This window comes from Amphibalanus amphitrite, unplaced genomic scaffold, assembly GCF_019059575.1.
Source record: "Amphibalanus amphitrite isolate SeventyFive unplaced genomic scaffold, NRLGWU_Aamphi_draft 000009F_arrow, whole genome shotgun sequence".
In the NCBI taxonomy this organism is placed as follows: Eukaryota; Metazoa; Arthropoda; class Thecostraca; order Balanomorpha; family Balanidae; genus Amphibalanus; species Amphibalanus amphitrite.
The window spans coordinates 208,592-233,705 of NW_024881505.1; the positions used below are offsets into that span (position 1 = coordinate 208,592).

At 48.4% G+C, this 25,114-nt stretch overlaps 4 protein-coding genes and 1 long non-coding RNA gene across 5 annotated transcripts; 2 read left to right on the forward strand and 3 right to left on the reverse strand.

Annotated features, from left to right (window-relative positions):
* Positions 1 to 1,869: 1,869 nt before the first annotated feature.
* Positions 1,870 to 3,215, forward strand: LOC122379820 (cuticle protein AMP1A-like). Its single transcript, XM_043362355.1, has 2 exons — positions 1,870 to 2,004; positions 2,575 to 3,215. The coding sequence occupies exons 1-2, from the start codon at positions 1,879 to 1,881 to the stop codon at positions 2,992 to 2,994; spliced, it is 546 nt and encodes a 181-aa protein (XP_043218290.1). The 5' UTR covers positions 1,870 to 1,878; the 3' UTR covers positions 2,995 to 3,215.
* Positions 3,216 to 4,389: 1,174 nt separating this feature from the next.
* Positions 4,390 to 12,138, reverse strand: LOC122379829. Its single transcript, XR_006256235.1, has 3 exons — positions 11,937 to 12,138; positions 6,818 to 6,958; positions 4,390 to 6,244 (listed from the first exon to the last, which is right to left on the reverse strand). It is a non-coding gene; the product is annotated as an uncharacterized LOC122379829 (long non-coding RNA).
* A 4,437-nt stretch (positions 12,139 to 16,575) lies between these two features.
* LOC122379832 (larval cuticle protein 65Ag1-like) lies at positions 16,576 to 17,658 on the reverse strand. Its single transcript, XM_043362367.1, has 2 exons — positions 17,596 to 17,658; positions 16,576 to 17,229 (listed from the first exon to the last, which is right to left on the reverse strand). The coding sequence occupies exons 1-2, from the start codon at positions 17,602 to 17,604 to the stop codon at positions 16,816 to 16,818; spliced, it is 423 nt and encodes a 140-aa protein (XP_043218302.1). The 5' UTR covers positions 17,605 to 17,658; the 3' UTR covers positions 16,576 to 16,815.
* Positions 17,659 to 20,202: 2,544 nt separating this feature from the next.
* On the forward strand, positions 20,203 to 21,256 carry LOC122379846 (larval cuticle protein 65Ag1-like). Its single transcript, XM_043362393.1, has 2 exons — positions 20,203 to 20,311; positions 20,817 to 21,256. The coding sequence occupies exons 1-2, from the start codon at positions 20,303 to 20,305 to the stop codon at positions 21,123 to 21,125; spliced, it is 318 nt and encodes a 105-aa protein (XP_043218328.1). The 5' UTR covers positions 20,203 to 20,302; the 3' UTR covers positions 21,126 to 21,256.
* Positions 21,257 to 23,312: 2,056 nt separating this feature from the next.
* LOC122379837 (larval cuticle protein 65Ag1-like) lies at positions 23,313 to 24,848 on the reverse strand. The gene is made up of 2 exons (XM_043362380.1): positions 24,761 to 24,848; positions 23,313 to 24,287 (listed from the first exon to the last, which is right to left on the reverse strand). Exons 1-2 carry the CDS (start codon positions 24,827 to 24,829, stop codon positions 23,889 to 23,891), a joined length of 468 nt encoding a protein of 155 aa, XP_043218315.1. The 5' UTR covers positions 24,830 to 24,848; the 3' UTR covers positions 23,313 to 23,888.
* Positions 24,849 to 25,114: the final 266 nt, after the last annotated feature.

Here is a 25,114-nt window from a genome sequence, read left to right on the forward strand (position 1 = left end):
GTTTTTCGCGAATAGCGGGAAAACCGCGGCGCTACGCGCCGCGAAATTTGGTATGACTATAACCTCATCAATTTTACACATGGTGTGCAAGTTTGAACCTCCTACCTTTTAAGGTCAGGTCACCAGGTCACTTTGAATGACCCAACCTCAAGTCACTTTTTTGCAACTTTGTCACCGTGCCAGAGCTACAGTAGATGTCGGAGGCCTTTGAAAGTCGCAGGATATTATTAGGTCATTAGTTGCTACAATTTGTATATCTCGGAATTTTGATATCGGTGACCTAAGGTCAGGTCAATTTCGCGACCTCCCCATTATAAGTCAATGGGGGAAAAATCAACTCCCTGTTTTTACCACTAAAACGGGTCGGAATGGCCCCATATACCATACATGACTTCATATACGATCAACCTTCACTACCTTGAGGTCTGTTTTGCTGTTGGGCAGCTGTGAGGTCATGTGACGTCATCAAAGGTCACCAAAGGTTTTTGGCCAATAACTCCGTACAGGAACAAGATACAGCCGCGTGGATGGTCTCATTGTGTTCAGCTCGTCAAGACGCATCGAATGATATACATGATGACCTCGAGGTCACGTGACCTGAGGTCAACCTTTGACCTTGACCTTTCGAGGTCAACATATATATCATTCGATGCGGATTGACGAGAGGATCACGATGATGCCCTTAGTTTGTTCCTATCTTGACTAATTCGAAAGTTATTCGAGAAAAACTCTCTCCATATCTAGCGCCGCCATTTTGACTTTTTCGACCCCTGTGACGTCATCTTTGACCTGACCTGAAAATGACCTTAGTAAAAATTGTAGATCTTGGCCGTGCGTATCCGATGCCGTTTACCGCTTGTCGCTATCTTGCTTCGTTCTCGAGATCTCGGGGGGGGGCGGTCATCCGCCCCCCCCCCCCCGTCGGTGCGAAGTTGGCGCAGACCCCCGTCGGTGCGCGGGTTAAGAATCAATGCGTGGAAGTTTGGCAATAAGAATAATGAGATATGCAGTTAGTAAGCCATATTTGGATATAAGGATTCCAAGAACAGGATTCTCTTCCATATACCTACCGTCACATTGAAGTATTATGATAACAGCTAAATCTGTTATGACAACAGATCTAATAGGCGATGTGGTGGTCTGTGGTTGGACAAATCCCAGCGCGCGTACATACTCGATCATAATCAACAGCATGAAGTCGAATAAAATGTAAAACGACATTGAAATTGTTTTGCACAATATTTGTTTTCCTGCTGGCACCTTAGGTTGATCATGTTTTTGGTGAGTGGTATCATTTTCCATTTTTACCGAGTAAAATAATGTCATTTTATAAAAGATTATTCAGAAATTATGAACTCTGAGAGTCTTGAAAAAATAACTAAGCTTTGTCAACACATGACATCGGAGGTCAAGCTCGTCCTGGATTTAACTTCACGAATGCTTATCATTGTTTTGCTTTTTTGCACTTTATAGATTTATGTAGATGCGAAAAAATATGACAGCCGCGCAGGATGGTAATAAGTCTCCTCGATCCTCGATCCCAGGCGTTAGTTAGGCTGATTGTAGAAATCTTTATACGTGGAAGACATGTAGTGCTAATGTATCTGATAAGTGCTACCTGGACTGGCTTTGTCACAATCCTTTTTACTCTTAACAGGTAATTCACCTCTGGGATAGATGTGTAATGTGTATATTATAATAAGTATTCATGACTTGCCTCAAAGCTTTCAGCCGGGTTTATCCAACATCCGTCTATGCACGCTTCTAAATCCGAGTCCAATGGTTTTAGAGCTATGAAGCTGTAATTTACTTGCGTGACGGTAGTTAAAGTCTTGGATTAGGAGCCGCTGAGTCTGAGATGCACAGTGATCGGGCCCAATGGGTGGGAGACGGAGGTATATAGCGGAGGAGTCGGCGATCGGCCGACACTGGCCTGCGCGCTCCGACCTGGCTCGTGCAGCTACGTACGACACGGACCCGACTCTGGCAACGATGACAAAACTCGTGAGTAGAAAACGTCACAGAGTGCACTCATGCAAAGCGCACCAATTGTACGCACCTACAGAGAAACAACAGTGCGCGATCTGTTTGAGTTATAAGAAATATTATTTGTGTTAAAAATAAGCTTATAAAAATGAATTTCTAATAAATTGCTAGATAAAGCGATTCTATGCTTGCTTTGGCACCGGCGATATCCACACCTCTGTAATTTGTATTTACTTTAATACTTTGCACTAAAGCTCTCCAATATTAAACAAATATCATAGAAATTGTGTTTTGTGTAAGTTTTTTTTAAAGCTAATCATTATTATAATCATTTCTGGACGGTACGGTAAACACACATGAGAGAGCAAGTTTAACGAGCCATCGTGATGAATGTAGTTTCATTTCTGAGGCAGATATTTTTTTGTACTTCTAGGGCATATCACGAAGCAAAATTGATCTTCGTACTATGTTTCATAAAGCTGCATTTTTTATTAGATAAAAAAGCATCATGATAAAAAATGTAAAGAAAAAGACTTGTAAGGTTTTCCTTTTCGTGTTAAGGACATTAAATGTTTCATTCCTTTTCAGGTACTGGTCTGCTGTTTGGTTGCGCTGGTGGCTGCGCGGCCACAGGATTTTGTAGACGACTCCGTCATCTACCAGGAGCCACGGCCCCAGTATAGGACCTTGGAAGACGCCGGCATTCTGCGCATGGAATCGTCAATGAACGAGGACGGCTCGTTCCAGTACGGCTTCGAGACCACCGACCCCATCCAGCAGGACGTGGCCGGACAGCCCAAACAAATCGGGGAGGAGATCGGCATCGTCATGCAGGGATCCTATAGCTTCCAGACTCCTGAGGGTCAGACCATCACCGTCAACTGGGTGGCCGACGAGAACGGCTTCCAGCCGCAGGGCGATGCCATTCCGGTGGACGCCAACGCCGCCGCGCAGGCCGCCGCCTTCGCCAACGCGCCGCAGCAGGTCACCTTCGACGAGCAGTTCTAATGGACTCGGCTGCACGGAGCCATAACACACAGTCTGCAAACGGGTGACCTGACCTGGACTGACCTGAACTGACCTGACCTGACCATTGTTCGGCGACCTGCACCGGTTGCCACCTGCTGGGTGCTGGATGCTGGACGATGATATGCTCTCACATTTGCCGTTATCTCGGTTAGCTATGTGCAAGTGTACATAATGTTTTCTGCAATACAAAGCATCGCCAATGTGTATTCTAAGAAGCCTCATGTCGATTCCCTCAGATGTTTCAAAGTTCAAACATTTCCTGAGTGAAGCTGGCTGAGAAAATTCTACAACATAACTATATAATTGTTTCTGATGCATATGAAATAATGCTCGCCCAAGGCAATTTTCATAGTCCGGCAGTTGCTGGGGTATTTCGCCACCCACCGTTTGCTGGGGAGGGGGGGGGGCGTTAAACGTCCCTAGCCGATAACTCGAGAACCAATAGGCGCAGCGAAACGCACGAGGCGGCGAACGAAAGAACGCGACAAGGCGCTTCAAGATGAGTTTTTGAAAGCTGAACTTTGAGGTCAAAGGTCGAATCAACATCTCGTCAAACGCCTGAAATTGGGCTTTCAGTAGCATGGAGTTAGAACCTCTCCGTTATCTCATCTCGCTCTTTTAACCCTCGCACGACCAGGCCATTTCTCATAACACGAACGACCAGGGGGGGGGGGGGGGGGGTTGTTACGACCCCCCCCCTGGCGTTTCGAAACGGAAGGTCGTAGAGCTTAGCGGAAAAAACCAACGGATTGCTCTCAACGAGATCTCGCGATTGGTGGTATATTTTTTGGTCCTAGGTCAACATTTGACCTACTTTTGACCGGTCAAAGGTCAAATTTTCGGAAAAATAGACTTTTTTCAACTTTCGGCGGCGATTGCGGCAAAACGGTGGGAGATATCGACTTGAAACCTTCACTATCGTGTTCCTTGATCAATTCTCTATCGTTTGGTATGTATTTCGTTTCCCTAGTTCTAAAAATGGCGCGTTGGGAGCGCCGGAAGTCGGCAAGGTCACAGTCGGCGGCAGAAATTCGAAAAATCAAAATTTAAATTTTTGAAATCTGATTGTATTTTTGGATTTGGGAGGTCCATTTGCTCCCTATAGAAGCTAATATTGCTGCATATTCCCATTGAGGTGACAAGAATTAGCAAAATAGTGGTTCGGGCCATAGATATAAAGACTAGATAGGGCACCCCCATGTCGGGAGCGACTCGCGAATACGTAGCAGCGGCCGCCATGTTGGTGAGGGCGAGAATCTGCGGCGCTGTGTAAACACTATGGGAGGAGGGGGGTGTTTGGGACAGATTTTGTGGTATTTTTCGACCGAAAAGTGTTAATCTTTTTTACCTATGGCATTCTTTGGAATGAGTAGATTGTGAAACAAGGGCAGAAACATGTGTATTTATAGTAATGTAATTACATCAGCCCTAGACATATAGCCCTGAAGACGCTGATAAAGGATATGCGGCACCGAAGGTAGATGCAATTGGCATGCTAATTTAAGATTAAATTCGTTTCCCATTATGGCTACCATACTTTATATCTATGTATGCAGTATGCAATGGACAATGATCGACAATAAGTGCAATTTTAGCCCTCACCCGTTCGTAGTTTGTCAGCGTCTTACGAGTAGGGGAAGCCAGGGTGAACGGAGTGAACTCCAGCCGTTCGCCCCTCGACGGAGCAAGAACGGACAAAAATAGGTATGCTGTCCGCGATGTGAGTAAACCAGTGATACAAAATTTCAGGGTACTAGGTCAACGGGTGAACTCAGAGGTCAGGTCAAACACTGGAAATCGAACCAGTAAAGTCACTGGAGTTTGAGATCTTTCGCTATAAAATCGACCAAAACGCGTGAACTGTCGGCGAAATGGGTTACATCATTCCCAATCAACCTCATCTCGAAATCTAGCGAACCGGGTCACATAAGGTCATACAAGGTCAGCGACCTTAGATGACCTCGGATGGCCTTGACACATGGCGGGTCATGTGAAGTGTATTTATGGGCGCCGATCTCGAATCCCGTGTCAATCTTACTTTAAAAAATGATTTGCGGGCACAAATCCGCAAACATAATTAAGGATTACGAATAAAATGAGCAAGAGGCTCCGAAAACTGCCCATATGAAGCGCAGCCTTGACCTCGAGGCAAATGCACGTTATCTAGACATCAACACTAAAAAAACGCATGTAAAATGCATAAACATGCACTAGAAGGCAAGGAAATTCACCCGGATGCGGCAAATCGCAAAATCCGCTTATTTTAGCCGAACATGACCTGGCCCGAGCTCCGATGACCCATTCCTCACTTTGAATCAATCCGCGCCCCCTACAGGCACCGACATCGCCCTTGCAGACAGCACCGACGATAGTCGCACAGGCACGTGGCGAGCTAGTGTAACTGTAGCCGCGCCTTCAGCCACGAACACCAGTTTGTGCCGGATCAGCCAGTCACGGAGCAGAGACGGCCGGCAACGAATCGGCAATTAACAGTGCTACATATCGACACGGTCACAAGAGGCGAGGCGTTAACCCAGCGCCCACTGCATTGGTCGCCAGTGGACCCACTCAGTCACTAAGCAATCATCGACAAAATACGTCTTTTATCGGCCAGACATTGATATGTTCATTAATATGAAGTGTCCATCCAAATCCACGCTATCCGCCACACAGCAGCTATCGACGGTAGATACCCACTCCAGCGGCAGCTGGCCGCGACTCACTGACACCGGCTAGAGACAGCTGACCGCTGAAATCACCAACACTTCGGCAGGGTATGAGCGGGTCTCAGTCAGATCCCAGGCATGTAACCCGTCCCCACCTTAGCTCATCTGGCAGAGATGATGAAGAGGTGGTAAAGCTGTGTCATGTCGTCCGGCTGGATGTCGCTCACCAGGGCCTCCTGACAGGTGCTACAGCTGACAGAGTCGAGCGCCTTCTTCACCACGAACCCTGCGATGTAGGTGACGATGTTGCCCACCAGACGACAGCCCAGGCTGGAAGTCGTGCTCCGCGATGATGTGGAGTGCCGTGGCACCGTTGTCTGAGGTGGTGGAGGCCGAGGTAGTAAGGCTGGCTCCCCGTCCGCTGGTCGTGTGACCGACTGCCAGGATGCTGGTCGGGTCGAGGGCTGCCACTTTCCCTGTGCTGCCGGGCCGGACGCCGCAGCGGTGGAGCAGGTGCCGGAATATCCCGCAGAACTGTGCGGCACTGGGGTTGTTCCAGCCACCTGGAAGGTTCGATTAGTATCAATAAAATATGGCTAATAGTGTTTAGTGTTAACATACGCCAGGCACAAGTGTTGTATTTGTTGTTAACACATTGTTGACACACACGCAAACGCACACACACACGCACACACACACACACACATGTTGGCAATGGTAAAGCAGTCTCCGGGCATTTGGTAATAATTTTTTGCACTTATTCTGGTTTTAGTGACTGATGGGCCTTTACCCACGCATGACTGGAGGGTGGGGCTCTACAGAGCCCCTCTCCTGTTTTCTGCAATAAAATATTTACATTTATATATTGAAAAAATTAAAATATATATTTGTTGCAATATTTCTAAACCACTAGACGTGTCAATACGAAACTTGCAGTACCTTCGGCTGCATCAATCTGAAACATTTTATAGAAATAAAAATTGTGTAGCTACCATAGGTCGGCCGTAAATGACGTCAGAGTGATCAGTGAAGTCATATTCTGCCAATTTTGATGCAAGAAATTGAACTACAGCAATCGCTCTCGGTGACAGATAACCTGTAACAATATAAAAAAATGAAGAGTCTGTAGCTTTTACTTGCCAATGCAGGGTGATCTCTTGACTCTTGAGCCTCATCCCTGGTTTGTCAGCAATCAAATCCTGCACATCTATTTGGCATCTTGATTCTTGAGAGACTGAGAGGCAAATTTCAATTTCAAAAGATACTAGTCTTTAAAGCTGAAACATATTAACAGTTAGTCAGATCAAAACAAGGCCTGTAGCATACAAGTGTAGGATACTGGATTTGCACACAGTACACACTACAAAATACACATAGCAAACAGTGAGATTACAGTCATGGAAAAGCATCAGGTTTTTTAAATAATAGTTTACACAGACTTAAATACAATAATTTAAATGAGCTTCAAATAAAATGAGAAGTGGATTGAAGTACCTAACAAATAAGGGTATCCATAAATCTGGTGCCACCGTCGGCACATATAAGGTTGGTAGGTTGTAGGTGGGTAGGTTGTAGGTATGGAGGTTGTATGTAGGTTGAGGTTTGTAGGTTGTAGGTTAGTTAGGTTAGTAGGTAAGGTTAGGTCAAGTAAGATTATGATTTTTATCTTCCTTGGACTTCATATTTACTTGTTAGCACTTAGCATTGATGGTAACGCCAGATTTACTAATACCCTATTTACTGATACTGATAACAGGTGAGCCAAAAGAGCATGAAGTGTAGTTTAAGCTTTACAATGTGAAAACTAATTAGGTAATGACAATCTGAGTTTAGGTGCTCCAACTAACACACATTTTTACGTCACCCCTGTGCTGTTCATTATTGGGATCAAATGTGCGACACGGTTCACTGGTGCAGATATCACGACGTCTGGCATTTTCACTATCTATCAGCTCTGGTTGAGGGCATGGGCGCCGCCACCGGGGGGGACGGGGGGGACGCGTCCCCCCCACTCACAGAATGGAAGGGGGACGTCCCCCCCAAACTCATTACGGAGCGAGCGAAGCGAGCGTAGTCTTTCGTAGGTTAACGGAAATTTCTGAGTATGCCGTGGTCACGCTTTTGCTAGGCTTATATCTCAGCAACCACTTGATCGACTTACATGCGGTAATTTTTGTAGGGTAGCTAACGAGCATCGGACTATTCCCGATGCATGTGAGTGACCCCATATGCACGTGCCACGTGAAAAACGAAGAGGTGTCAGTGTTGTAACAATTTCAATATCTCGGCAACTACTGGGCCGCCATTGCGCTGAAAGTTGGCATGTAGGTAGGTATACCTACCCACTAGGCAATGCATATCCATGTGCCACAGTTGGGGTGCTGCTGCACGTGCGCACATGCAGGGGTCGATTCCAGATCTCGAGAACGGCTGAACCGATTATACTGAAATCTGATACATGGTTAGGGACCGGTTAGTAGGGTGCCGTGCAAAAGTCAGTTGGGACCCATTTTGCACGTGCGCACGTGCAGGGTGCCGCTTCCAGATCTCGAGAACGGCTGGGCCGATTGCGCTCAAATTTGGCACATCGTTAGGGACCGGTTAGCAGAGTGCAGTGCACAAGTTAGTTGGAGGTATCCCCTCGCAATTTCGCACGTGCAAGGCCCACTCCACCCTCTCGCTCGCTCCGTTGGTCGCCCCAAAAGGCGTTTTACTGGTTGTTATCCTACTCGAAATTTGATTAGGCCCTTCGGTCCAATGAGACCATTTCAGAGCCGCAAGTATGAAAGAATTAGTGGGAGACATTGGTCGGGGCAGCCACCCCAGTGAGCCACTTGGGATGAACCCGACTAATTGAACAGGCAGCCCAGCCCACTGGCACTCACTCACCCAGCAAAGGACTATAGCTCCAGTGGAGCCATTCCCGCATAGGATAGAGTTGCCCGTCCAGCCCAGAGCAAGGGGTTGCGGCGTGGAGGAGAAGGATTTGACTGTCCTGAGGATGGAAGAGATGGAACGGCCGGTGCCGAATCTGAGAGGGTCCAGGAGGTTTAGATACCTACTCAGTATATGGGGTGTGGGCCTACATGCAGATTCAGATTCAGATTCAGATTCAGAGGTATTCAAATAAGGTCCACAATAAACGTGGCTTTTCACTCATTCCAACTTATGTAGAGCAGAAAGGGAAGTTGGATGCATTGGTCTGACCCCTGCCACCTCGGCCAACAAAATCTCCAGCTCTTTTCCGACCTGTCATCGCGGAACTGCCGATTTTTGATATCGTGATCAACGTGTGTCGTATAACACGACTGGCCGAACACGGGCCTAATATATTTCGTCTAACCAGCCAAGAGCATGACTTTACACCAATCCGACCTCGAAGTCAAAATCCGAACATTTTCGAAGACTTCAACTCCGACTCTGGCCAACTCCGACTGATTCCGGCTCCGACCCCACACTTCTGCAGTCACGCTACACTAAATTTCCAGCTTCTAAGAAATAAGCTATACGGTTGACAGGACCACAAAACTTTGAGGCGACTTGACTACTTGATTTGGTTTTCCTGACCTAAGGTTTTCTGGTATCAAGCTTGTTACACGGTCTGCAAAATTAGTATTTTGGAGCAGTTTTGCCTAGTGTTTTTTTTGCCAATTTTCGCGGCGCTTCGCGCCGATTCGTGCACAACCCAAAAAGAGAGATTTGTGACTATACAACGCCCCCTCCCCCATGCGGGTATGCAATATGCATTACCTATGCAATATGCATTATCGATCATATTAGTGGCATACATCAGCAATTATACCGTGATACAACACGAGGCTTTGCCGTGTCAAACTGAATCGGACATCAGATGTGTATATAGGTAGGTACTCGGTGGGAATGCGGTCTATAGCCATTACTGTAAGGAAATACCTAAACATGGGTGTCCATTTCCGCCAAGTCGGGGGTGCCCGAGCTCTCCAAATTCCCCGCCGGCTCGGCCGGCTTGGCTTTGGAGCCTCAACAGACCGCGCGGGTCAAGGTCACCGCTAGGGCGGCGGCGGATTTGCTGCGCCCGGGCACCCCAAACTCGGTAGAAATCGACACCTATGTACCTAAACTACTTTCCTCAAACCAGTTGTTTTGCCACAGTTTTATGAGTTTTTAAACTTAAAATGGTCAGGAAATAATGAATATTTGCTAATAGATTTTATATTTATTTTTACATCACTATTTTCCATCTTTCGTAGAGGCTACTTACCTATATTGCAGCGGTAGCTGATTACGCGTTGACCAAGCATAGTACGTAACTCAAACCAGCTGAATGCTGATTGGCTAGCATTTTTCCGTAAGGGAATGGATTCCTCGGTAAGAGAATGACAAAGTGTAATCTATGCGAATGACGTCAGTCTTCAAACCTAAAATCGATACCGGTATATTTGGCTAGGGCGATCGTTGGGCCATAAAAGCTCCTGATTTGTTCTCGTCTCAGCTCAAGCTACAAAACTGCTACTTCAGTTCAAAACCCTATGTTAAAAGTGGCATATTTGCTTTAACCTTCCAGGCGGTGGGGGGGGCAATTTTTTGCCCCCCCTTTAGTTTTTTCGATATATCTCGAGAACCGCTGCGCCGATCGTCACCAAACTTTCAGTACCCTCCCGGGAGCAGCTAGCGCACATGGTGACCAAAATTTTTTCCAAAGGCCATGATAGGTTGGCCGCTAATGACGTCAGAGTGACGTCATTTTTGCCATTTTCGACCCAAAAAAAGGTTTCGTGGGAAGAGCTGTCAGGCCTACAGCTTTAGAGATACAGAAAAATGTTTCAGACATAAAAGATGTAAAATTAAAAGGGCTACAAAACTGCTATTTCGGTTTTTCGAATTTTTTGGACTTTGACCCCCAAAAATCAAAAAATAGATTTTTTGACTATAATAGCCAAAAAATCCAAAAAGTTTTTTGAATTTCGAAAAAAAACCGGAATATATGTGATAGCCCCTACCGCCTTCTATCTACATACCAAATTTGAGATCGATACCTCTTTTTTTGGCCAAGTTATAGCGAAAAAACTGTTGAAAATTGATGACGTCAAATTTTCAAACTCCATTTTTAGCAATTCTAGACCTCGTAGCGCAAAACAAAGACCACCATTAGACTCCCCGTGACGAGCTGCATCGAATCGATACCCATTTCATGCATAAATATCAACTTTGAAATTTGACCTTTTTTGACCTGACCTTGACCTGACCTCCACCAGAAAGTGACCTAAACCGTACCTGATGGTCTTATAACCAACACCATTGAGTTGGAAATGAAAAACTGGCCATAAAACATGCATCGCATAACCTTAGTAAAGTTGGGCTCATGTGGTGACCCTTGGTGACCTTTGGTGACCTGACCTGTGACCTGACCTGGTATGACCAGTGACCTCTAATAGCAACATATGTACTAGACAACCGACGCCTTATCGCTGATTTTCGACAAAATGCGTTTTACTCGGTGTTATAGCGCTTTCCCTAGAAGCCCCGTGAACGGTGAAACATTTTATCTTTGACCTGACCTGTGACGTCATCGGTGACCCTGAGGTCAATGAAATTTGGTTTCCCTCGACAAATTTGACAGGGCTATCGAACGCCGTTTGAATTTTCCGGATCCGTCCAGCAGTTTCGGAGATACGGGGGGGGGGCAAAAAAGTGCCCCCCCCCCCCCCCCCCCCCCACCGCGCGGAAGGTGGCTGGTAGGCCCACCGCCTGCCGGGTTAAACGTTGAATGCATCCGACCGAAAAAGCCACGGTAAGAATGTCTACTTTTGGGTTTTCAGTCGGTCAGTCCGTCCCCCCCAGTCAAAAATCCGTGGCGGCGCCCCTGGTTGAGGGTGAGCGTGGTATGCCACTGCACTCTGAACCCAGAGCGGATAAGAGCCCCCGAGGCATCTGGCATAGTGCATGGATTTTTCGTTTGGCACTGAACTACTATTTAATACTAACTGATGACATTAAGTAAAGTACTTATTTAAAACCTATAATCATAAAACCTTCTTACTTCATAAATATTGTCCATTGAAGGCAACAGTAGAAAGTGAGCAGGCAAAGCAAGTGTAGGTAATGAGTCTGCTTTCCGCTGCCAATGTTCTGGTACCTATCTAGGTAAGCTTTCTTTGTGAAAAATCATATGACTGATGCTCTATCCATGCAAGAATAATTAAAGGATTGTGGTGTGCACAAAAAAAAACATGGGAACTGAATTAAATCTAAAACAGGCATGCCAAGCAAATCTACCTTTGGTGCCGCCTATTCTTCATCAGCGTCAACAGTGCAACATGTCTAAGGCTAACGTAGCCAAATTACAATAGATAAGCATATTTCAGCACTTGTTCCACAATCTACACATTCCAAAGAATGCCGTGAGCAAAAAAGATTAGCACTTTTCGGTCGAAAAATACCACAAAATCAGTCTCAAATACCCCCCTCCTCCCGTAGTGTTTACACAGCGCCGCAGATTCCCGTCCTCACAAACATGGCGGCCAGTCGCACGCACTAAAACACTGCCAATGTCCCATCTAGTCTTTTATATCTATGGTTCGGGCGCTTTTCAAAAATAGTACCGGACGCTGTTCCTCTTGTGACGTCATAGCTCCGTGACCTGACCTGACCCGGTCAAATTTCTTATACCATATGATAGCCAATACTTGCCCCAACATGCATAGGAAGTTTCATCACGATCCATCAACCGATGTCCGTACCACCGGCAGGAAACCTCGGGCGTTGGCACTCAGTTTGTGAAAATCCGGCCGGAGGCTGTACCTCTTATGACGTCATAACTCCGTGACCTGACATGACCCGATCAATTTTTTTCGGCAAAAGATGCGCAAAGGCTGCCCCAGAGGGTATTGAAAATTTCAGCCCGCTACGACAAGCCGTTTAGCGTGCACTTCGAAAAAACCTCAGGGGGGGGGGGGGTTGATACAACCCCCCCCCCCTAGGCGTTCTAGGGTTAAGCGCCGAGATCACCCTGCGCTGTATCACGACTTACTCGATGTCGACTGGGATTATGTTTTCTCTGCCGAAACCGTCAGTGACAAGTGGCATGCTTTCTTGTCGTTCTTCGTACCTGTTTTTGATGTCCATGCCCCAATCAAGCGTGTGTCTATCCGTAACCCGACCGCTCCTCCCGTCTCCGCCGCCACCCGTAACCTCATGTCTCAACGTCGCGCTGCGCTTTGCCATCTAGGCCGCAACTCGAGCGTATATAGAGACCTAAACCGCTCAGTCCGGGCGGCAGTGCGTCGAGACAGGCGAATAGAGATACGGAGGGAAATTGGGGAGCGGGGCCCCAACAAAGTTTGGCAATGCATCAGGTCAGTGGTAGCCGCGAAGAAGGACGGCCCAAACGTCCAGCCCGATCTATCTGCCGATGAGTTAAATTCATTTTTTGTATCTGTCGGTCCTTGTATCGCTGACGAGATCCGAGCCCAAAGCACTCCCACCGATTTGGATGTGCGTCTCACCCGTGTCGGCGCATGCAGTTTTCAACTTCGTGAGATAACGCTGGGGGAGCTCGAGCGGATTATTCTCAGCATGCGTAACTCGAGTGCCTGCGGCTCCGACAACGTCTGTGTCCGCATGCTGAACTTCGGATTCCCCGCTATTGGTGGTGTCATCTTGCATATTATCAATACCTGCTTAATCCAATCTGACATCCCCGATTCATGGAAACATTCCATAGTTCACCCTCTGTTCAAGTCCGGTAACCCTTCAGACCCCGCAAACTTCCGACCCATTTCCCTAGTTCCTGTAATCATGAAAGTAGTTGAACGCATTGTCCATCAGCAGCTCTACGCCTACCTCTCCCATAATCACCTTCTGGCATCCTTCCAGCACGGCTTCCGCCCCCGGCACTCCACGGAAACCGCGTTGCTGTCCGTCACTGAACACATCCTGGCCGCCACTGATAGGGGGGATTTGTCAATGCTAGGCCTTCTCGATCTCAGTAAATGTTTTGACGTGATTGACCACGATCTTCTGATGCAAAAACTGATGTTACACGGCATTGAAATTTCCTGGTTCGCCGCCTATCTACATGGACACACTCAGAACGTGTCTTTGAAAGATGTATCCGGACGTAGAGTGCTGTCTAGGCCTCTTTCTAATGCCATGGGTGTCTTCCAGGGCTCTGCGTTAGGGCCGCTTCTTTTCACCATTTTCTCTAACAACTTATCGCTATACGCGGGCGACGCAAAAGTGTTTCAGTATGCTGATGACACTCAAGTATTGGTTAGCGGTCCAGCTCGGGACCTCGAAGTTCTCATCTCGCGCATGGAGGACTCGCTCGCGTCTCTCAACGACTGGTTTTGCGCTAACGCCCTCAACGTGAACGCAAGTAAAACACAGCTTATTGTATTTGGCACTCGTCAAAATCTACGTAAATTACCAGACTTTAGAGTACCATTCCGCGACGCAGCGTTGCAACCATGCGCACAAGTCGGGAACCTTGGCGTCACTTTCGACAGCACTCTGCCATGGGACGCACACGTCTCTGAACTCTGCCGCCGGTGTACGGGACTGTTGATTGGTCTTTCACACGCGCGTCACTGTCTCCCAGATGGCATCATTCGAACGCTCGTGACGGCACTCGTTGTATCGCGTATCCAGTACTGCCTTTCAGTTTATGGTAATGGGTCCCAAAAAAATCGATCGACTCCAAAACATTATTAACTTCGCCGCTAGAGTTATTTTCGGCCGCCGTAAATTTGACCATGTCTCCGACCTGCGAACAAAATCCGGGTGGTTGTCCCCGCGCGGTAGGTATGTCCGATTTCCACACCCTTGTTATCGCACACAAGGTCATACAGCGCCGAGAGCCCGAGCAATTAGCAGCCCTGTTCGTCGCTAATAGCGCTATCCGCGAGAGACCATCCAGGCAAGATCACCTCTTCCATCTTCCCCGTCCGCGGCTGGAAACGGGCAAGCGGCGGTTTGGCTATCAAGCTGCAGCTCTGCTGAACAGCCTGCCACCTCACCTGTCGCAGCTGCCTCCCGCCCGCTTCGCCCGCGCTGTTAAAGCCGCAATCGTGGACGATGAATCAGCACATTGTCGCTGACCAATAGGAGGGGGGTGGGTAAGAGCGATGAGGCTGTCCTGAGAGTGTTTTGTCCTTGTTTTGACGTGAGTGAATGTGCAAATGTTTTGAATGATTAGATTAGCAACCGCGGATACGGATTCTGAGCAGTAATCGCCACGCACTTTGTATGTGGATCGCTCTTAAATGTAAATACAAATACAAATACAAATACAAATACAATGCCTCGCACTGGGCATCTCTCGACATAAATTCTGTGAAAACTGTGCACAATCCTTCATAGAAGTGCTACACGAATGTCAGCTTCATGTATGTAGAGGTCAGTCAAGCAAATACAAATCAGGTAAGCGTCAAGGCCAGGTCAATCAGGTAAGCATATATCACCGAAAGGCAAAACTGCAGTATTCGCAGCATATGACACATGACCTATGGGTACTTTTAGGCGTAGAACACGATTGTGACATTGATTGTATCATACGAGTACGTGTTGTGTCGAAGAAGATCGATTTAACCCCCGCATGTGTAGGGGGTTGGATGGCCCTCGGTTTTCTCGAATAACTCGCGCAAAAAGCGGAAAATCGCGACGAAACGTTTTGCACCCTCGAGTTATCAATTTTAAATCGACTCTGAAAATTTCATGACTCTGACCCAATTGACTTTTGACCTGTGACCTATTTCTCGATACCATGTTTGCCCGGAATCGCGGTTCAGCGTATGTCAGCTCACATTATTCGCGCGTTTCCAGTCTTTTTGTGATTGTAAATGCTCAAACATGTGAAATGATGTTCGTCCCATGAATTACGGCGGGTGTCAAGGTGACCTAAAAGTCAGGTCAGGTCATTGACCTTCCATGATATCGGTTCTATTCTTCGAGTTTTACACGTTTCTAGGGTAGTTTTTTTCGGGCTGATTTCGAAGTTAGCATTCATTTGAATATTTACGAAGTAGTTTTGGTGCCTTCGTAACATGTTACGACGCCGTCAGTGGTAGCTGACACCTACTATGGATAGCCGGCAGGACGCCTACTGGTTGACCTGACCTGACCTGACCCGACCTGGCCTAAATACATGAAAACATCATCTATGATCAAAACTAAGATGAAATACGTGATCACTACCCCGAACAACCCCATAGCAGCTTCACAGTAACACAAGTACAAGATTCTTACCCTCAGGGGATCTTTGGCGCATATCAACGAGTGCGCAAACCAAAATGAGCCTGATCGGACGTGTTAGCCGGCGGCAAGAGCCTAAATTGTGAACAAGCCAAAACAAAATGCTGATAATTTTTAATTTGATCTGACTTGTGACGTCATCGGTGACCTCAAGGTCAATGAAATTAGTTTTCGTCCGACAATTTGTCGAGGGCTATTACCCGCCGTTCGTTTGAATTTTGACAATCGGACCAGTGGTTTCGGAAATAGGAGGGTGGGGAGAGGGGGCTCTGTAAAGTCCCCCTGGCCCAGTCAGCCGCGTTTTGGAAAATACCCCAGCCATGCGCTGGTTAATGGACGTGTCTGAGCATGGAAAACACGATGGTGCCAAAGTCGCGGTTCTGCGAACATTTTTAGCAAAGCTCATAAAACACGAACCTGTACTTTGGTGCACTTGACCTGAACTCAGAGGCCACCAGTCAACTTGAGACCTTAACATCGGGTAACAGTAGCTGTGTCTTGTAACGTCCACACGCTCGTTTCTTTTGCGAGGCTCTTGCTCCATTGGTGACGAAACGGCGAGGGGGCTGTACCCCACTTCCCCTTGGCCGGTACGTATGAAGAAAACTAATAGGTCCGGCGAGGGTTTAATGGATCAAAATACTCTCCCAGCAAAGTCGTTAGGTAAATATGCAAAGTATTGCATGTATTGCAGAAGTCATCGACATACACGACAAGCACTCTTCAAAGACAAAAAAAAAAGAATCGAGAAAGTGTAACATCACTTCATCTTAAACAGTTGGCAGAATGGCACTACTGGCGGCGGCCACCACCGGTTGGAAGTCACTCCAGGTCAGTTCAGGTCAGTCCAAGTCAGGTCACCCGTTTGCAGACTGTGTGTTATGGCTCCGTGCAGCCGAGTTCATTAGAACTGCTCGTCGAAGGTGACCTGCTGCGGCGCGTTGGCGAAGGCGGCAGCCTGTGCGGCGGCGTTGGCGTCCACCGGAATGGCATCGCCCTGCGGCTGGAAGCCGTTCTCGTCGGCCACCCAGTTGACGGTGATGGTCTGACCCTCAGGAGTCTGGAAGCTGTAGGATCCTTGCATGACGATGCCGATCTCCTCTCCGATTTGTTTGGGCTGTCCGGCCACGTCCTGCTGGATGGGGTCGGTGGTCTCGAAGCCGTACTGGAACGAGCCGTCATCGTTCATTGACGATTCCATGCGCAGGATGCCGGCGTCCTCAAGCGTCTTGTATGTGATCTCCTGGAGGATTGGGGAGTCGTCGACGAAATCCTGCGGCCGGGCCGCGGCCAGGGCCACCAGACAGAAAACCACGAACTGAAATGGGTCAAACATTCAGAGACAGTCGAAAAAAAACGTTGGGCGTCGTTTTGGTTGACAGGTTAGCCTAAACACAAAGGGATATGGTACTGCGATATCCATATCTTCCTTCGATCATGAGTTTTACTGATATTTCCATCTTAGTTTTAGAAGATCAACTGCTTATTATTAGACCCATATCATGCTAAAAAGCATGGATGTATACACATTGCACAATCATATGGCCAGTACATTCATTTCGATCTTAGTCGCACAAACTTATGCATTTAGCTATCATGCAAACTTTAAAATTATCGTGAGCACGAGAACGGGCAAATCGCTAGCGTTTATCTCTCTCGTTCTCGCTGTTGTTTTGCTACTCACCAGTTTCATAGTGGATGTTTTTGAAGCTCCTCGGGCTCTCGGAGATGCCGGCACTGTACTGTGAACGTCGACGGTGGCTCTCGGTTTTATACATGCCCACCATCACCAGGTAATCCTCTAATGTCGACATCAATCCTTCAAAATGCACGCAGTAAACCGTCACTCGGAAATTAAATTACAACTTTACCATACCACGGACGTCAATTGGAAGCCTCAGCTTTGAAGAGGATCCCGTGCGTAGCTAATCCGTTCGGTAGAAAAACCAATCTTCACCCCTGACAGGCCTTCACGCGTTATGTAAGAATCCAGCCTTAAAGGCGTGACAAACCAAATAATATTGATGGCTGGTAAAGCCGCTGTTCCCCTTCAAGACTTACAAGTTATAGTAGCTAAAGAAACAGGGTACTGAGGGCAGGCGCGGATACAAGGGGGGGCCATGGGGGCCATGGCCCCCCCCTTGGCCGATTTTTTTTCAAAAATAAAATAAAAAGTTAAAAAGCTGAAAAGGGGGCCTCCTGAAAATAAAGTGGCCGAAATCCGATGAGTTTTTTTTTAACCTACCCACTTAGTTATTTCTTAGAAGACTAGCTGAGAAGACTTCTTTGTTAGAAGATTGGTAAAGCTTTTCATAACTTGGAGGTCTCTTATACTCACAGAGATGACCACTTTTACAGGGCCTCCTAACCTGCACAGAGGGCCTCCAAGCCTGCACAGATGTCCTAACAAACACAAAATCTCTTAGCCTACACAGAGGCCTCCACTCGCATCCGAACAAAGGGCCTCCTAGCCAACACAGAGGGCCTCCTAACTCACACAGAAGGTCTCCTATCCTGCACAGAGGGACTCCAAGCCTGCACAGATATCCTCTTCGCCAACACAGGACCTCTTAATCTCCACAGAGGGCCTCCACTCGCATCCACACAAAGGGTCTCCAAGTCTGTACTGAGGGCCTGCGCTCGCATCTGCACAGAGGGCCTCCTAGCTATCACAGAGGGCTTCCTAGTTCACATACAAGGCCTCCTAGCAGGGGCGGATCCAGGGGGGCGATAGGGACTATAGCGCCCCCCCCCCCCCGGGCGACTTTCTCATTTTCTTTTTTTTTTTGCAAAAAAAAGCATGATAGGGGGCCCCCAAAAATAAAGTGGACGAAATCCAGGCTTAAACTTTTGGGGGTAGGTAGGGCCCCCATCGATGGGGGGCCCCCGATTCGGAATAGCCCCTCCCTTGGCAAAATGCTGGATCCGCCCCTGACTGAGGGAGACCCTTTGAAGCAGTACACTGTACAATGTGTATTTTTGAGGCAAAACAGAGCTGCTTGCACTTTAATTCCGTGCTAGTTTTTCGTATGCAGCTCAAAGCTCTCATCAGAAGCTTCCTGTCACGTTCTTTCGTTTGCAGCTTCGTGCGTTTCGCTGCGCTTATTGGTTCTTGAGTTATTGGCTGGGGGGCGTGTAATCCCCCCCCCCCCCCAGCAACTGGTGGGTAGCGAAATATCCCATCAACTGACGGGTAAAACAAAGTAACTTGTGTGGGATAAGTGAAGACGATTGCGCATTTTCCCACCAACAAGTGTTTGCCGTTTGTTCTCAAAGAGATACTCTGAATCGCTGACATACTTGTGACGTCATTAGCCCACTGGTCGTCCGTCTTAGCCGATAGACAGCCGACACCGGAAACATACGTACCGTGGCGCGTTGATTAGCGTCTAGCGAGTTCTCTCTGCACCTGACCTAGGGGTAGCACGTTTGGTTCCTAGGATATCAGCGAACGAGGTTAAAGCCCAGCTTAGGGATCGACGGCCCTTGAGCTTTCGGGGACATAATACATAAATAGATATCTTTGGACATAGGACATTTAAACAATGAACATGTCTATGAAAATGGACGTCTTACGTCTCTCACAAGGGATACAACTCACCTGCAGCAGTGGTATACACTTATACAGCTATAGGGCTAAGTTATGATTAATCGAAGAATGCGGCTTTTCTGCTTGAAACGCATATTTTCAAAGATGATCGTCCTTAGCTCGGTTAGAAGCTGAGTGTTGTGCTAAAAGTAGTTTGAGAGAATTGAAATTGTCCACTCTTTGAAGATCAATGTCGTCACATACAGTTTTCACGTGTTACACACTAGATGGCATTTCGTAAACTCTTCTCTTGAAGCGAAGGGGGTCGTAGGTATGGAAATCAGCAGGTGTTTTGACTGAAGCTAGTGAGACAAAATTGCGTATATTACTGCGGCTCAATGCATACAGTGGGTTGGCTTGAATCAAAACTCAGTCAGCGCCCAAACCTGGCAAATGTCACACCCACGTCCCACCCACACCTTCTCCCATTCTCTGGCTCTGCGAACCCAGCGGGTGTCACTCTCCCTCTCATATCTGCAGCTCTCGGAGCTGTGCCGCTCCCCGGCCGAGTCCCGCGGCTGAGGACAGCCCGACCCGGCGGGGTCGCCGGGCGGTCAGCACACAGAGCCATACAAATGACACCGGACCGTGTGCGAATGGAAATCAGCCGGCCACCACGTGACCTGACCACGTGACACCACGATGAATGCTCCCCTCAGTGCAGGCGGGAATTTACATAGTGGTGCGTCTGGTGGCCGGTGGGTCGCCCATAGGGCCCGGCCTGTCGAACGCGCCGGTATAAAAAGGTGGCCAGCTGGGAGGTGTGCAACAGTCTCACCTGTGCCCCCCTCCCATCGAGACCATGAAGCTGGTGAGTGACCTCCGAGCCCATGGCATACCGCACACATTCAAACAGTCGAGCTGTGAGCCATGTGAGAACCAAACCCCTGCGAGAACTGAGATTGTGAAGCATTTCTGAATGGAAGCCTTCGGCTAGAATAGTCATAGTAAATGGTCGTTTTGGTTTCGGCTTTCTTTCGCTTCATGAAAGGTACATTTACATTGTACCATTTTCGCTTGCCTGCCTTTCAAATGGTGACATCACTTTTGAACTGTTCGTCTCCAAGTCTCGTCGATGTGCCGATATTTGAACAAATTGGCAATTAGTTACTCCCTTTGCAAGCTGCCAGAAAACAGCAATGAGGAACTATTTCTCTGATGGGAATGTGACTGTCTCGTCGTCCATTCACGCCCCAGTACTGCGGACTGCAGATTGTTGTTCAAGTAACCACCAGTTCAAGTACCTCTCAGCTCTATGCCACCCACGTGCTTGTGCTGCCGTATTCTCACTACCCGCTGTCTGACCTGTCCACCAGGTGATCCTCTGCCTGTGCGTGGCCGCGGCCGTGGCGAGGCCCCAGGACACCCCGCCGGCGGAGCTTCTGCGGCTGGACAGCACCCAGAACGAGGACGGCTCCTTCCAGTACGCCTTCGAGACCAGCGACCCCATCACCGTCGAGGCCGCCGGACAGGCCAAGCAGATTGGAGAGGAGATCGGTGTCGTCATGCAGGGCTCCTACAGCTTCGAGACCCCTGATGGTCAGACAATCACCATCAACTGGGTGGCCGACGAGAACGGCTTCCAGCCGCAGGGCGATGCCATCCCGGTGGCTCCGGCGGTTTAAACGTGATAATTCATTGGCGCCGACTCACTGATCCATTCCGACCCCGCACGGTTCGTCCATGTTCATTTAGTTGTTTTCATTTTATTGTATATTGCACATGTTCGCTGCCGAATACATACATCGCGGCCACATGAAGCGTGTGAAACCGACACGGGGATGAGCCAGAGTAGGACTGGCCTCGAACAAGGCACTGAGCAGTGAAGGCCTGCTCACTGAGCAGCGATCCAGATGTGCTGGTCCTAAGGATAGTGAGCACAGCTGGAGTATGCACTGTTGCACTGTTCACTTTAGCAGCTATATTCTGTTGTTGGCTTGTTTTAATTGTAAAAGCATTAAATTTAAAAGTTTTTTTTTTTGCTCATGAAGGCCTCATAACTCTGAAACATGCGACTTTCACCCTTTTTGCGTTACTGGGCTAGGTCCTTCTGGTCAATCAAACCATTTCAAAATAACTGGTTACTGGGATGAGAGAATGTGTGAAACATTCGGCTGATATGTCTAACCGCTGGTAGCAGCTGAACCCATTCCGTGGGACAGGCACCCAGCGGATGGGCATGAGTGATTACCAACCATAAAAGCGCCACTCCGTTGTAAGATTCCTTTCTAGGAGCTATCCTTACGTACCGCTTGCCTGATTGGCTATCAGCACGAGTTAGAATATCTTAAAAAATGGGATATCAAATCATATTGTGTAAAAAGACTCGGATACTCTGCTACACTGAATGAATGAATGAATGAATGAACGTCATGTGGGAGGCGTAACACTGGAAATTCTAGTTTTCAACTTTAAATCGCAAGGAATCGCACATAATTGTCCAACAGTTTCCCGTTAGCACTTTTCATGACTAAGCATTGGGCCCCATTTGCTTGAATTTGCTTGAAACAAGAAGCATAGCGGATATTTCATTCGAAAGGTGAAAGCCAAACCAGGAAACAAACTGAGGGCAGGGGGCGTTTTCACCCCCCTCAGGTTTTTCTTTGCAAATATCTCAAAAACGGCAGCGCGTAACGCCGCCGTTTGTGGCACACCTCTTCATATATCTTTTACGCACAACTTACAGACCCAGGGCAATTAAGGTCAGGTCACCGTCACGTCAAGTGACCTGACCTCCTAAAAAGTTTCAATGTCCGCCATCTACACCGAGTGACCGATCGCTTTCAACATTTGTGGTTGATGAGAGCAACAGTATGTACAAAAAGTAGGTATGTCTCGGGATTTCGATATCGGTGACCTAAGGTCAGGTCAATTTTGCGACCTCACCATTATAAATCAATGGAAAAAATTGAAATGCGCTTATTTTGGACGAACATCATTGTAAACACTTTCAAACATCTCATTACAAGTAAACATGACACACTGAACCGGAAAACGACACCCGCGGCCTCTCCTTATGTCCCTGAGGTCATCTCAGGTCGCAAATGTTGTCTAGTAGTTTTTCGCTAATTACTTCAGATAGAGGTATGCTAGAGCGATGGAAACGCCTTAGATGTGTTCGGCTCGACAATACGGATCGACTGATATGCAACATGACCTTTTCCGGTCAGGTCATGATCTGGACCCGAGGTCAAATTTTCTAATTGACCTTTCAAGGTCAGCTTATAGTTCATTCGAAGTGTCTCGACGAGAGAAACACGATGCTGGCAAAAAAAAATGTCGAGACCCTCTTGAGTCAAAAGTTATTGAAAAAGAGTATTTTTCGTAAAACGGCTATTTTTCAGTTTTTTGCCCTCTGGAGGCTAAACCGCTGGGCTGAGGTCAAATCTGATGACAAGGAGGCAAATCCCGTCTTTGTCTTGGTTTCATGTTGCATCTAAGCACATAGGACGCGGTTGATAAGCTTTCTTGGCCAGGTGGGTGGATTTTGCATTGCAATGCGATGCAAGCAGCCTTCAGTTTGTTTGTCGCGAAGCTATTGAATACGCCACTCTTGCTTTCTATGAGGCGATCGGCTGCGATCAAGGATGTGTTCAATGTCTCCGCCATTTACATGCGGTAACCTTGCTAACCTTTTACATAATGCATGCTACCAAATATGCACACCCTACATTCTGGACGGCAGCATTCAGGTCACGTTCATGCATTTGAACAGCCCATGATGTTGATTTTCTTGATCCCGTTTTATGAAGCTCCAACTTTAATTTACCCTCCTTCGTTACAGATGCTTTGTGAATAATTTGTTGAAATATTTTTGAGGCATATATTGTAGCATTCAAACACATGTATTACATCAGCACGATTGTACCAATGAGCGCTCTGGACTGGCTCCAGCCGCCTGTGTGCCCGCGTTAGTGCAGACGGGGCCGCTCCTATCACAGCTGACGCGGCCTGAGACACGAACAGAGACACGAACAACGCGGAGAGACACGAACAACGCGCACATCACAATACAAACGGACAAAACACGAACGTCCGACAACCTCACGAGTTACGCAACTCGCAGCTACGCGATACAAACGAAACACGACACAGACGGAGACGGAACACGAACATCCGACCTCATCGAGACACTCGGCTCGGCACGGGGTGGCAGAGACGCCCGCCGACGCGTCACCAGCGCCGCCGCTGCGCCTCCACTGTCACCTGCCAGGGCCGAGATATTGTCCGGTGCGCCATGTATGTAATAAACTACACGGTCAGGGACTCATAAAAACAAAAACATCACACGTAATAAGATAATGCCCTGACGCGGATCTCTGAGGTGCCCAGACATGCTGCGCCGGCAGCAGCCAATCTCCCACGGTAACTGACCTCCGGCCAGCCGCCTACGACGGCAGGTGGTCGCCCTCCGCTTGGAAGCCGTTCTCGTCGGCCACCCAGGTGACGGTGTAGGTGACGCCGTCGTCACCGACGAAGCTGTACGATCCGCGCATCACGGTGCCGAACTCCTCGCCGATCTGTCGCTGCTCTCCCCTCACGTCCACCGCCTGGCCGTCGGTCTGCTCGTAGCTGTAGGAGAAGGAGCCGTCGGGGTTCTGCACGTGGCTGGAAAGGAGCACCTCGACCGGCGGGTCCGGGGGCGAGTCTTCCTCGGCTACCGGCGAGCCCTCCTCGACCGCCGGCGAGCCCTCCTCGACGACCGGCGAGCCCTCCTCGACCGCCGGCGAGCCCTCCTCGACCGCCGGCCGGCCCGCGGCGGCGACCAGCAGCGCGGCGAGCAGCAGCTGAGGGTGGGAGGCGGTGGTCAGTGATCTGAGGAGGAATCCCAGGATAAGTAATCGGTAGGGAGGTGAAACACAGCTAGACACTGACATGGTGCGTTGTTTAGATAAGACACTCATCAAGTTCACTTTATACCTTGTGCTAAGATGCATTTGAGTGATAGCAGAACAAATTTTTCACTCCCGAGCGGTAAAGGAGCAGGGTAGTAAGCAAGCAAGATATCCTGAAAGGTTCTGATCACTTCGATGTGCCCAAAATGTTAGCACCTGTATGTTGAAGTTTTACTCTAATCGGAATTAACTGGAAGATAATGAGTTAGTTGCAAGTAAGATACGCTCTAAACCACTACGGACCGGTGACCTACATGCTATCAATGACATCTGCAATCGACCGAGTCCTAAAGAAAACAAGCACATCTACAACACGCTTTACATCACTTTGTGATATTGAAACTTCAACCACAGCTCCTACTTACGAGTCTCATGTCCGGGTGTCTGTGATGGTGCTGCTGATGCCCTGGGACCGACTGGTGTCCTCTCCACATCCTCCTGCGTTATATATAGAATGTCCCGCCCACAAACACACATGAACTCCGCCCGGGGCGGCGCCCAAACTCGGGCCTCGGTCACTCGCCACACCGCCCGCGGCTTCTCGTCATAATGTGCGTGAACTGTGCGTGCTGGCGTCGGTGAACAGTCAAGGTGACGGTCACTTCCCAGGCGCCGCCGCCAGAGCCGCCGCCGCCGTCGCGTCGCCCTGTTCAGAAGACCGATGGGCGCGCCTGACGGCCCGATACGGCGTCACCGGAGACGGCGTCGGTGCGCGTTCG